This window comes from Magnolia sinica, chromosome 10 (genome assembly GCF_029962835.1).
Source record: "Magnolia sinica isolate HGM2019 chromosome 10, MsV1, whole genome shotgun sequence".
NCBI lineage: Eukaryota > Viridiplantae > Streptophyta > Magnoliopsida > Magnoliales > Magnoliaceae > Magnolia > Magnolia sinica.
Window position 1 is genome coordinate 331,810 of NC_080582.1, and position 13,510 is coordinate 345,319.

Sequence of the window (13,510 nt, forward strand, 5' to 3'; positions counted from 1 at the left end):
GAGCTAGCTCAGTTCGTGTACACCCCTATCCATGGTCCATGTAATTATACCTTATGCTTCATCCAGAGTCTACTTGCCCTTTGATTGCAGTCTACGAACCAACTCATATATAATGGAGCAAAATATACACAGGGAGTTTCTTGCACTTTGCCACCCCTATCCTTAGCATTCATGGGCCCGCGTACCCATATAATCATCATCATCATCATTTAAACCTTATCCTAATTAATTGTGGTCGACTACATGAATCTTGTTCTACCATTCCACCCTTTAAAGGGCCATAGTTTCAGTTAGACTATAGGTAATCCAGTCTTTTCTTGCTACCTCCAGCTCACTCCTAATAGGTCGAGTTTTTGGTCTTCATTGCCCATGGCCAAACTATCTAAATTATGTTCCCCCATCTTATTACCTATTGTTGCTACTCTGATTTTTGCTAGGTGGCTGGCCTGACCCATTGCTGGCCTTAATTGTGGATAGAGCATGGCCTTAAAATCAAACTGATACAATGATGCTTCACCATTCCGTTTATGGCTATGAATGGACAGTTGAAAGAAAAATGATTAGTTGTCCAAATTAACTTACCAAAAATCATATGCATAAGATTGCTTGATCACTACCGAGTTTGTGCTATGCTAATCCACAATCCTAATCCGAAATTGGACCTATGATTCAAGAAAATGGAAGGTGGTAGCAACCATCAACACTAGATCATCGAAGGTGGCACATTCAAGTGTTGGCCTACTAGGTCAACTGTACAGATCACTTCATAACATTCTTTGTCTATGGTAATATTATTATTTCATAACATGATCTAGTCCAACATGATGTTTTTAATAGATCTATAATATCCATCATTTTAGTTAGATATCTTAGGAGGTGGGTCTAAAAATGAGGTGAATCCAATACTAAAGTGAGCCACACGTTAGGAAATAGTAAATATTGGACTCAGCTCCGAATGCTAAAATGAGCTGGGATGGACGGCGTGGATATATGACCCATGCATCAAGGTGGGCTCCACGATCAGGCGTCCGCCCACCTCAGTGGATCCCAGGATCCGGCGTTCTCCTGCGAGAATTTCCGTACGGATTAAGGGAGATGCTACTATCATGATATAATAGAGCCATCTTCCACCGTCCACATGGAACGGTAGACTATAGATCAAGACCATCCATCTAGAAGAGTCTGCTTTGGATAACCCTTGATTCAAGAACCACACCAGTAGAACAATCCTAGCTAGCGATCCTTTGTTCTCACCATTTCCCTCAAAATAGAACCGTTAACTTCTTTTGCAATTAACTGCTAATTTTAAGGAAACCAATCAAATGTTTAGGGATCTGCTTTTTTACTGAATTTTAATCCATGGGCCATCCACGATAGCCCCAACCATTTGTACGGTCTAAATAAACAAAGAAGGACATGATGTATCATATCAACGTAGTTTGCTTTGATGCTAAAAAGAAGTCGTTGGAAAGCAAAAGGCAAACGGTAGTGGAAGACGCATCAAAAAAACAGGAAAAGAAAAGAAAAAGGAAAAGCAAATGACAGTGGAAGAAACATGATATAAATAAAATGGGAAAAGAAATGGGAAAAGAGAAAGGACCCAACCAGAAGAAAAAGCATCCAAAGACCGAACACCCACCCCTATGCGAATTAGGTGTTATCCGGTTAACCCGTGACTGCATGTTACCGTTACTGTGATGTATGTGTTATACATTCACGCCCTCGTCCATCAGTTTTCCTAGCTCATTTTAAAGCATTTGGAAGTAATTGTTGAAGTGATAAAGTCCCTTGATATATATTGATACACTACGCTCTAACAGTTTAAGCTTTTGGAGTAAATGATTGTTTGAAATGGTATCATAGATTATTTTAGCTTCTTAGGGCTCACAGTAATGTTTATTTACAATCCACCTTATTAATAAGGTCATGCAGACATGGATGATAGGAAATAACAATTTTTTAGCTTCATCTAGAACTTTCATGGCCAACTACTTTTTCTAATGGTATGGTACACTTTAGATTTGGATCTAATTTATTTTTGGACCGATATACCAAAAAATGATATGGGGAAATGGATGGACGAAGTGGGTGTAATATAAAAACATCAAGATGGTTCCTATGGTAAGGTCTGCACCATATAAGGTGAGGTTAGGGCCGTACCATTTTTGGGATTGTATACTAGAATAAGTAGTAAAAATAAATTGATGGCATGAATATACCATGGTAAGTGTCTTATTTGACTTGATCATATTATTCTCCTAATTATTCTAAGCAATTTTCTTGTTGGACACAACTCCTAAAGCCCAATGGATGAAGAGTTACAATCAAATCAAAACTTACTAAAAATAGTAAAAACAAAAATAAATAGGGAATTCGCCGATTTGATGGAATCTCACAAACGGGCATAACCAGGCTGGTTGGCTAAAGTGGCTAGTCCTACACAAAATCGTACATAAAGCAACTCATTCCGGTTTGCAAGATACGCCTCTTTTAAGGTTCTGACAGTTTTGATGACTTCCACCTCCGATTGGGCCTTCTCTAGTCCATCTATTGGACATGAAAGGGTCGGTGACCCGCTCTACATCACAAACCATGAATTGTTCGTCATGTGACCGGTCAAATTGGCCGCTATAAACAGAGAGACATAGGCAAGATTATGAACTCCTAAAGAAACAAAGCTTTGATCTGAATTTCTTCCTTTCTTGTGAGAGAGAGAAAAAAAAAGATTGAGGAAAGATGGCCATTGTTGAGTCTGTTGTCGAGTTCCTTCTCCAAAAACTCAGTGACCAGCTCATTCAAGAAGCAGTTTTCTTACATGGGGTTGACAATCAAGTCGAATTACTCATGGCAGAATTCAGGCGGATGCAATGCTTCTTGAAAGACGCAGACACCAAACAAGGAGGAGATGAAAGAGTGAAGAATTGGGTGCGGGACGTCAGAGATGTTGCATATGATGCTGAGGATGTCATTGACACCTTTGTCTTCACTATAGCAAAATTGAGGCGAAGTGAATCTGTGGGCTGCATTACAAGGTGCGCTAATTTCTTCTTCAATGAGTCGATAGCTCGCCATAAGGTGGGCTCGGAGATTGAACAGATAAAGAATAAAATCCGTATGATCTCCCAGAGTAGGTTAACTTACGGCATCGAAAGAATAGGCATGGTAGAAGGGACAAGCTCTGCAGTTCGAAGTCTCCAAGAACGGAGGCTAACTTCTCCTAATGCTCAAGAAGCAGATTTTGTTGGTTTTGAGAAGGACTTGGCGGCATTGGTCGGGCAGTTGATCAATGAGGGAGAGCTGCGACGTTGTGTTGTTTCTGTAGTCGGAATGGGTGGTCTGGGTAAGACTACTCTTACTCAAAAACTTTATAACACTGATAGTGTTAAGAAACATTTCCATAGTCATGCATGGATTTCTGTATCACAAGGCTATTCTGTTAGAGATCTTTTGCAGGCCATCGTCAGACGCTGTATGGATCTCTCTAAAGAGGAGCTCGAGAAAGTGGAGAAAATGGATGTTGTTGAGCTGAGGGACAAGATTTTTGAGTATCTGAATAACAAGAGATACTTGATAGTCTTGGATGATATATGGACAACAGAAGCATGGGATGATTTGAAGGATGCATTTCCGGATATGAACAATGGCAGTAGGGTCGTACTTACCACGCGAAACAAAGAGGTTGCTTTATATGCACGAAGCCAGCCCCATGAACTGCGATTTCTAAATGATGACGAGAGCTGGGAATTGTTCTGTAAAAAAGCATTTCCAGGACGAGATGGGCATTGCCCTCAGAATTTGGAAGAGTTAGGAAGAAAGATTGTGGAAAAATGCCATCATCTACCTCTTGCTATCGTTGCAATCGGAGGGCTCTTATTAACGAAAGAAGCATGGGAGTGGGAGAAAGTATACAAAAGCATCAGCAGGCAGTTGGTTGATGGACACCAGCAAATCTCTGGAATATTATCTTTAAGCTACAAAGATCTGCCCTATTACTTAAAGCCATGTTTTCTCTATCTGGGCAATTTTCCAGAGGACCGTCAGTTTGGCGCCGGGGGATTAATTCAAAAGTGGGCCGCAGAAGGGTTTCTTGAAGAGAGAGGGGAAGAAACATTGGAGGAGGTTGGAAAAGATTATCTAATGCAATTGATTCAGAGAAGTATGGTTCAAGTGGCAAGCAGAAATTCAATGGGAGTTGTTAAAAGTTGTCGCATCCACGATCTTTTGCGAGATCTATCCATATCAGAAGCCAAGGAAAGTAAGTTTCTGGAAGTTGACAGTGGAAATGCAAATGCTCCTTGTGCATTTAGAGCCCGTCGACTTGCAATTCACAATGATGATTTACGTGAGCACACATCCTTAAAATCTTTCACTCCACACCTTCGTTCTGTGTTGATATACACCCAGGGCTCTACATGGCTTCAAAGAGAAGAAGAAAAGTTTCTCTTTAGAGGCTTTAAGTTGCTTAGGGTGTTGTATATGCAGGGTGTAGGAATAAAAGAGCTACCGAGCGAAATAGGTGAACTTATCCACCTGAGATACCTCAGCTGTACTCAAACTTGTTTAGATAGCCTCCCATCGTCGATAGGCAATCTTCCCAATTTACAAACTCTATTTGTAACATCCCGTTTTATTATAAAAATACCAAGCATAATCGGGAAGATGAAACAGTTGAGACATTTTCAAGTGAAGAGCATATCTAAGTGGGATGTAAGTTGTGGAGATATAGAAGGACGTCCAAGGCTTGACCGGATAAATAACCTCCAGACTCTATCATTTGTAAGATCTGGCAAATGGATGGAAGATGGTTGCTTGGGAAAGCTCACCAATCTTAGAAAATTAGGAATATGGGTAGATACAAAAGAAGATGCTGAGGTATTGTACGTATCGATTGTCAAGCTGGACTGCCTCCACTCTCTTACTTTGCGAGGAAATTTAGGCAAGTTACCCGACCCCAGTTTCTTCCCAAAAAAACTCTCGAAGCTTACCTTGACCGGGTCTCATTTAAAGGAAGACCCAATGGCGACGTTGGAGAAGCTGAAAAACCTTCGCATTCTCAGATTGTCCTATAATTCATATATGGGAAAGGAAATGGCTTGCTCTGCACAAGGGTTTCCTCGACTCGAATCCTTACATCTTCGTCAGTTATATGAATTAGAAGAGTGGAGAGTGGAGGAAGGATCTATGCCAAGTCTTTTATATTTACGGATCTATGACTGCACGAAATTGAAGAAGCTTCCGGAAGGACTGCAGCATGTGAGTACCCTCAACAAACTGGAGTTGTGGAGGATGCCCGATGAATTCAAAGCAAGGCTTGAAAAAGACAGAGGGGAGGATTGGTGTAAGATTCAGCATATACCCTCCATCGACATAAGCGTTAGATGGTGGATATAGTAAGCAGCCGCACATTCTCTCGTTGCAAGAGGTAGGTTGGTGAGATTTGTTTCCCCTTTTCATTTTTATTTACCTCTTTAATCCATACTAAACTTACTATAATCATATCATTTTTTTATTTTTATTATTTTTATTTTTTTCCCTTTTGGGAATTTATATAGAAATTACATTCCAATGTATTTTACAAAAACATTCCCATTACAATCCCGTTAACTTTCTTAACGCCTGCCATGCTAGCAAATGGGTCACTGGCTCGGGTATACCCCAACCGTGCTTTTTATGTGAAATTCACCCCGGCCACCATGTACTATACCCCATTAAGGGCAGGTGATCCAAAATTCAGCTCCATCCATCATTCCAGTGGACCACACTATTGGAAATAGTGTAAAGGGTAACGCATAATGCTTACCTTTCAAACTGTTTCCATTAGTGTGGCCAACCTGAATCATAGATGGGTCTGATTTTTGGGCACCCGGTCTAAGTTTTCGTGTGGTCACTAATGGATTTCATATAATCATCAGTGGGTCATGTAAAAATCAAATAATTTATTCTTTTTAAGTTCTGGCTACGAAACTCTCTACTGCATTTCAAGTAATTTATTCTTTTTCATTTTGTAGCTTAGGAAAAAATAATAATAATCTTATGCATTTTAAATTAGTTAGTTTATTTTTTTTAAACACTTTAAATTCTTGCTATGAAATTCTCTACTGCTATAACTGCTCCATTCCTTTTATAGTTTGTAAGACAGTATTTTATAATTTTGTAAGGAAATCTGCACGCTATTTGTATGAAGAAATGCTTCAAGACCCTTTTTGGATGAAACCATGCCAGTGGCCCAAAATATGAGTGATAGATTCACTTCGAATTTTGTCCATTAATTGTGCTTTTTGCTCTTTGCTTTCTTCATAAATGGACTGGGCTTATCTGATGATCGGACTGGTTTTTTTTTTTTTTTTGGTAAATTATAAATCAGAGGGGCATGAACTGAACTGTGTTGATGCATGATGAGGTGATACGATTGGATATGGTAGATTTTTGCTCGTGAGTAAGATTTGTTTCCTAATCACACAAGTACCAACCTGTCAGGGATCTAGTCCGTTCATCTGGTGGGACCACAGCGGATCAAATGAGATTCGGCACATACCTTCCATCCAGATATGGTAATAGGTGGCATTCATTGGTGAGACTTGTTTCCCCTCTTCGTTTTTATTTACCTCGTAATCTATGCTCTCAAGTTACTGTAATCATATAATGTCTTTTTCTTTTTGTAACTTTGAAAAAAAAAAAAAACCTAAAGGTAAAAAATAGTCTCATGCATTTTAAATTCGTTAATTTATTCTTTTTAAACACTTCAAAATCTTGGTATGAAATTCTCTACTGCTAGCCTCCATTCCTTTTTTAGTTTGTAAGACAGTGTTTTGTAATTTTGTAATGTGTTTAATTATTTATTTATATAGAAATATGCGCGCTACTCGTTTGAAGAAATGCTTAGACTAAGAACCCTTTTGGATGAAACCATGCTAGCTGTCCTTTGGTTTGACACGCGCAAGTAGTTGAATCGTTGAATGAAACCAATGGATTCTAAGCAGTGGCACTTTGTGTCTTTACAAGAGCTAGATTGGTGAGACTTCTTTCCCCATTTCATTTTTATTTACTTCTTAATCAATATTTCAAGTTACTATAATCATATCATTTTTTTTTTCATTGGTCAGAAAAAATTAGTCTCATGAAAAAATTTCCTCTGAAGTCCTCCACTTGGTGACTGGAATTGTGTGAATGATGTACTTTCAGGGTACAACTTGTCTGCTAGGTCCCAACCAGGGAATGGCTCGGCTATTGTGGCTGTGCACCACATGGGCAGCAATTGAGTGCTTGATAACTAACTTAGAAGTAGAATCAATTTATAGCACTGGATCCTTTTCCCTGATACATTTTCACAAATTTGTTTTCTTGTGCTAATACCTCATGGTATCACTTGTTTAGGCTTATGGTTGGTTGGTGTAGAAAGACAGACACAAAACAGAGAACGGATGATTGCTGAGAGTTTGAGGGCTGCAAGGGAGGATGGGAAAGCCAACGGCGTAGATGTTTAAAGCATGGCATCATAATGTTTGCTGACTGTTTAAATAGATTTTTGATCATCACTGTGTCACCAATCTTTTCAGATCTTAATTTTTCTTGCAAGTAATAAAAGGGTCTATTGTTCTTAAACAATTACAATCATAGAAGCAAAAAAGAAGACTTGCTTTTTTCTTTTGCACATCCTAACTTCATTTTGATAACTGATTCTCAAAATTGGATGAAAAATCAAGGCAAATCATTTTGGTTAGATTCACATTGTTGGTTAAGAGCGTCTCCTAGCATATTTGGTTTTATATATTTTCTGGTTATGTGTGCTGCCAGATGATGATTAAACCTCATAATCCATGTGGTTGCTTTTTACTATTTTTTGCTGCCAAATCCAATGATATCTAGATACTTGTATATGCTCGATGTGTTGTGTTGGATACAAGCAGATACAAATACTGGATACTTGCAGTGTATGTGTTAGCTGATTTTTTAATTTATTTTTTTCATTAGAAATCTTGACAATTGTCTTAGGGTGTGTTTGGGTGACACATCATCATCAAAGCCTTATACCAACTAATTGGGGTTGGCTACATGAATCATGGTATTAAGAAATGGTTATGTGACAGCTATATGCCTATAACAGTGAAAACGGCGCCCATCACACGATGCAAGGCTGTAACTGCTAATTGAAAAAGGTGGCCTGTAACAAGCTTATAATGGCCTTCAAGCCCATATCGAGCTGATATGGGGCCATAACAGACTGATTTGAGGTCGATACACTTGTTCCTTAGAAAAATAAAAAATAAAAATCGGCTGTTATATGGCCGTAGTGGTCATTTCTGCTCGTAGCATAACAACCACGAGGTTAGCCGTTGTGGCTACTGTTACATTTTTGAATACTTATTAATTCCTCGTTACCACTCCTATTGTTACTAAAATTGTGCTCCATATACTCAATTTTAGTCTGACTAATGTTCATTCGCTTAGATTCTAAAGCACTTCTCCATAAATCTAAATTTGTGTTTGCGCCCTCCCTTGTCTTGTCAATCCATCTGCAAACAATGTATACCATCAGATCTCTTCCTTGAAATGCCCTGTTAACTTGTCCATAACTAATGCGAAAAGGTATGGGCTCAATGCCCACCAATGCAAGCCTGCAGTAATTGGGAACTCACTTGTTTCTCCACTAACGCTTCTCACATTTGTATTGCTCCCTCGTACGTATCCTTAATCATGTCAATATATCCTCTTGAAACTCCTCTCCCAACACTCACCAGATTAACTCTGTGCAGAATTGTTGGGCCATGTTGCTCGCCTATATGAGGCCTACAAGCTCGTCATTTGCTATGTGGAGCCCTCTGCAGGTGTGGATCCTCCTTTTTGGGTCCTCTGTTTTTCTATATTAGGGATCTCTTTGGATCTTGGTACTGTCTTTCTGTAAGCAATGCTGAGTGGCGCTGAGTTGGAGTTAGGTGGTGTTGCTGGTGCTAGCAGGGGATATGCTTTTGGTTTGAGGCCCTTCTTGTCTTTATTTTAGCCAACCAAGGCTGTCGTAGTATATATAGGTGAAGTCCATTTTATTTTGTGGTGCCCACCCGAATATTTGTAAATCATTTTGTTGTTTCAACAAAGTTACAGGTGGTATACTCCCATCTTTTTTTTAAAAAAAACAAAAAATCCCTGTAAACCAAACTCTAGCATGCGGGGTGTTTTGATTGTTGCTTGTAGGATCCGCGGGAACCTTGGCTTGGCAGAAGTGGTTACCCAAAAGCATTTAAAGAACCATACAACTGGGGAATTTACTGGGTTCTACCTAACTGTACTGGGAGGTGAGAATGCAGGAAATGGGTGGTGGGTGAGGAGGTTGGCTAAGCACATTCAAGTGTTTAGAACAACAGGAAGCAACTGAATTGAGCTGGCTCATGTGGTTAGGTGAGAAAAGTAAATGCTACATGCATTAGTAGGTTCACATGTGCTGGTGCAGGATGCATGCAGGATCCGGGCCGTTCATCAGGACTCTACAACTATGTATGTTTCATGGCCAAAATGTTAGGCTTAACTGCCGCATCAGGTAGCTACATTTGTATGTTGAATGTGGACCATTAGTCAAATCCTTTTTAAGAGGTTATTTTCTCATTAGCATGCAACCCACCTGATGAGTACATTAGTGGGTTTTTGGGTCAGGGCACATAACAGTGGCCCCACCTGGTTAAAGACCCAGATCTCTCACGTGTTGTGTTGAAAGGTATCATGCTCCGTGTCGAGTAACCTTGGCAGGACTTCAGGTTTGAAATCCTGTATTTTACATATCCATATGATTAAGTCCTTGGGTCTCCAAAATAGTGTAAAAAGAAGTGATTCAAATCATTGCTATTTGACTTGGGCCTGTTCTGAAAAAGTTGAGGTATTTCGAATTGTTTGTTGACAAGTAAGGGAAAACCTCTGAAATGATTTCAATATTGGACGTTAGACACGTTTTTTTACATTTCTTTCACTCAACATGTGGTCTTGCAGAAACTGAATATCAATTTACAAGTAGTGTCTACAGAAAGGAATTTTCTTTGATCAACATCATCATTCACAAAAACATTCCATTAGATTGCAGTGCCAAAGAATATCAATACCCTTTAATTTATTAGTATATATATATATTTTAATAGAGGTAATGGAGTTTTATTAGAAAAGCATTGCCAAAGAAGGGCTCTAAAGCAAAACACAATAGCCAAGGCCCAAATAAAGAAGAAAAATTACACTCATCAAAATCCCTTGAACTTAAAGCCCATCCCATTACATCTAACTTTGCCCTTCTAAGGACCTCCAATGCCATCCCGTTCTGGAGGGCTAACCTCCAAACCACCCAATTTCTGGTGTTTGCACATGAATTATTCCATAGTTTGTTTACATCCTTCACATTTTGAATCCGACATCCTTCTCTGTTACATATCAGGCAAACTGCATTTCATTTGATCTGACCACTCATCCAAACCTGCAGTTTGCAAGTTATATCTTATTGTTAGTTCTTACTCACTTTTTTCCATTTCACCAATTTAGGACCACTGCTCATTTCCTTTTTGATTGCTCTATTCATGGTCACCAATTTGATGGTTAGGATATCTTATAAAGAAGGTAAAGGACCGAAGATTGTGACTACCCTTACGTCATGAAACCCATGAAAGGAACCTTTTTTAATGCATTACTATCAACCCCAGTACCAGGACATATCTCACCATGATCAATTCCAACTTGGAATTGAATGGAATGAAAAAGACAGTATGAGAAGAAATCCATAGACTTAAGATATCTCTTCAACAAAATATCTTATAAAAATCGTCTTTCTTCTCATTATATGTAGGAAGGAAAGGTGAGGCTAGCACTCATGCAGCCTCATGTAGAGTGTGACAGAGCCAAATCCATATTTTCCTAATATAGAGTAATATAGATTATAGAGAACGGTGTACAAGTAGCTCCATGAAATTTATTGCTGTATGTTGCTCTTCACATTATTATTTAAGTGCTGTGCTTTTTTGGTAGGACCATTTTCAGAATTCATAATATATATTCAAAGAATAAGACGAAATAAAAGGACACCATTTAATTTCATTTAATACTGTTGGTGGGACGTTCAGTTCAGCTGAACAAAAAAAAAAAAAAAAAAAAAAGATGTCCGTTGTATCATATCAATTTTTTAAAAACCTTTTCATATGATTATTTTTTTTTGGGTTAGATTGTTAGTACACACACTCCATGTTAGAACCTTTTCATATGATTATGTATTAGAGGTATCATGAAATGGTTGATTCGAAATAATTATGGTTTATTTGTGTTTTCGGTTTGTAGAAAACCTGGCCATCTTTTGGTTGAATGTGCAATCGTATTTTCCTTCTTAGCCATCAATTTGCTGGCTACCAATTGAAGGATTATGATTTTCGCTTCTGGGAGATTTTTGGTACATGGGCTGTCCAAACTGGAACTATCAATGGTTTGGATTACTGAACCATGGGCCTTGCTTGTACAAACTAAATATGAGCAAATGACCCATCGATCGACAGGGATGAATTCTAAGGCTGGGAGATCTGAATGAAATTTCTTCTTTAACTCTCTTTATTTCAGCTTCTACAAGTGGGCCCCATGATTAAGTGATATCAATCTTCGATCCCATTCCATCGGCTGTGGATGGACTGTTAACCCCAGACAGCTTTTAAGATAGTAGTCATGAAGCTGGTCCCTTCAGTTAGGTGGATGCTGGCAGTTGTGGTATTTCTCTTCTTAGCATTTGATTCGAAGGCTGCAGTTACTACTGCAAATCAAGGAGAATTTTGGAGCAGGTTCCATCCCAATGTTGCCTAAATTGCCAAAACGCCTCATGTTTTCCAATAATCGCCCAATCCAAGTTATGGGTAATTTTCGGCCATCTGGATCGCCACTTTTATCAACCGTACGTTTATGGTTCTATAATCGAAGTGTTGTTTAAGTTCTAATACAAATTTATAATTAGAAAGATATTTGTGCTTTGATTTTTATGCAATAGTACATGGAGGTAGATTTCGTATCCTTAGTGAATGTACTGAAGGACCCACATGATCCTACCCGTAGCAATCAGATATGGATTAGGTACTATCCCCGGCTCTGAGGGATCACTGTAATTTATGGGTTTTATCCACACTATCCATCCATTTTTCCATATCATTTTAGTCTAACATGTCAAAAATTAGTTAGATCCAAAGCTTAAATGGACCACACCATAGGAAGCAGCGGTGATAATGACACACACCATTGAAACTTTCCTAGAGCCGACCGTGATGGTTAATTTCGATCCAACCAGTTCATAAGGTCGCATAGACACGGATGAAGGGAAAACACAAATATCTGCATGATCCAAACTTTTGTGGCCCCCAAAAATGTTTTCAACGGTGAGTGTTTAGTCCCTCCTTTGTAGTCCACTTGAGACTTAGAAGTGCCTCATTTTTGGGATTATATACTAAAATGACATGGAGAAATGGTTGGACGGTGTGGATAAAATCCCTACATCACAGTGGCCTCTCAGAGCCCCTGATTATTCATAGCTAGAGAGACCGGCGGGGCAGTACCCAATCCGCTTCCCTGGCTATCTAGGGAAGTAATACCATGTAATGATCCATGATCCAAGTAACATTGGTCCATTCATTGCATCGGACCAATGGTCTGGATCACTAAATGAACCAGTCATGCAAACTAAAAATCTGAGTATCCTGTAATTGCTCTTTTAACCATTATCTACTTACTAATTGTAAAGTCCTGTACATTTTCTTGATTTTACAGGATTATTTTTAGTTAAATGTAGAGGTTAGCATTATCATCCATTTCCCAGTTTTCTCATTTTTGGGCACTTACACCATCCAATTATTATTAATTAGAAAAATATTATACCTGCGTTGGAGGTAGTGAACGTCAATTTATCACTGGAACCAAAGATCAAGAGATCCATTGGTTGGTGATTTTCCTTCTATGAAAATTTTATTCACATAAACTTTTGGATGTAAAATATTATTTATAACAAAAAAAACTTTGTTGAATATAGAAGATATCAACATGCATAAAATTACCTATTGGTTAAAAAATGTACTTTTTTTCCCCCTGTTGGCACCAACCATCCTAGTTATTTTCTACACAGGTGGACCCAAAATGGTAGAATGTGTGATGAAAGGGAAGGAGGAACGGAGTCTCTTTCTCCTTTTTTTTGCTTACTTTTTCTAATTAAATTAATTTGGTAAGCATCAATGTAAAAGTACCTCATGTGTGAAAAGCTAATTATCTTAATAAGTTTTTTAATCTTTTTAACTTATGACTTTTCTACTTCTCTCCTAAGGTACACGTCAAAGGAAGAGGAAGCTGTCTCACGGTCCACATATAAGGAGGTCCCACATGGTGGATTGTCCACATTGAAGGTGGGGCTCATACGGTGGATGATCCACATAAAAGGTGGGCCCCACATGATGGATGACCTCGTATTAATGTGGGCCCACATATGGATGGTCCACATCAAAGGTTAGCCCATAATAATAAAAAGCCC

At 38.7% G+C, this 13,510-nt stretch overlaps 1 protein-coding gene and 1 long non-coding RNA gene across 2 annotated transcripts; both read left to right on the forward strand.

Moving 5' to 3' along the window:
* The first annotated feature begins 2,637 nt into the window (after positions 1–2,637).
* On the forward strand, positions 2,638–6,567 carry LOC131257666 (putative disease resistance protein At1g50180). Its single transcript, XM_058258448.1, has 2 exons — positions 2,638–5,422; positions 6,365–6,567. Exon 1 carries the CDS (start codon positions 2,737–2,739, stop codon positions 5,389–5,391), a length of 2,655 nt encoding a protein of 884 aa, XP_058114431.1. The 5' UTR covers positions 2,638–2,736; the 3' UTR covers positions 5,392–5,422; positions 6,365–6,567.
* Positions 6,568–7,490: 923 nt separating this feature from the next.
* On the forward strand, positions 7,491–11,148 carry LOC131257668 (uncharacterized). The gene is made up of 3 exons (XR_009177533.1): positions 7,491–8,678; positions 8,754–9,026; positions 9,190–11,148. It is a non-coding gene; the product is annotated as an uncharacterized LOC131257668 (long non-coding RNA).
* Positions 11,149–13,510: the final 2,362 nt, after the last annotated feature.

Excerpts from the sequence above, each read along its gene's own strand:
- LOC131257666 (XM_058258448.1), top strand. The coding sequence starts at position 2,737 with ATGGCCATTGTTGAGTCTGTTGTCGAGTTCCTTCTCCAAAAACTCAGT.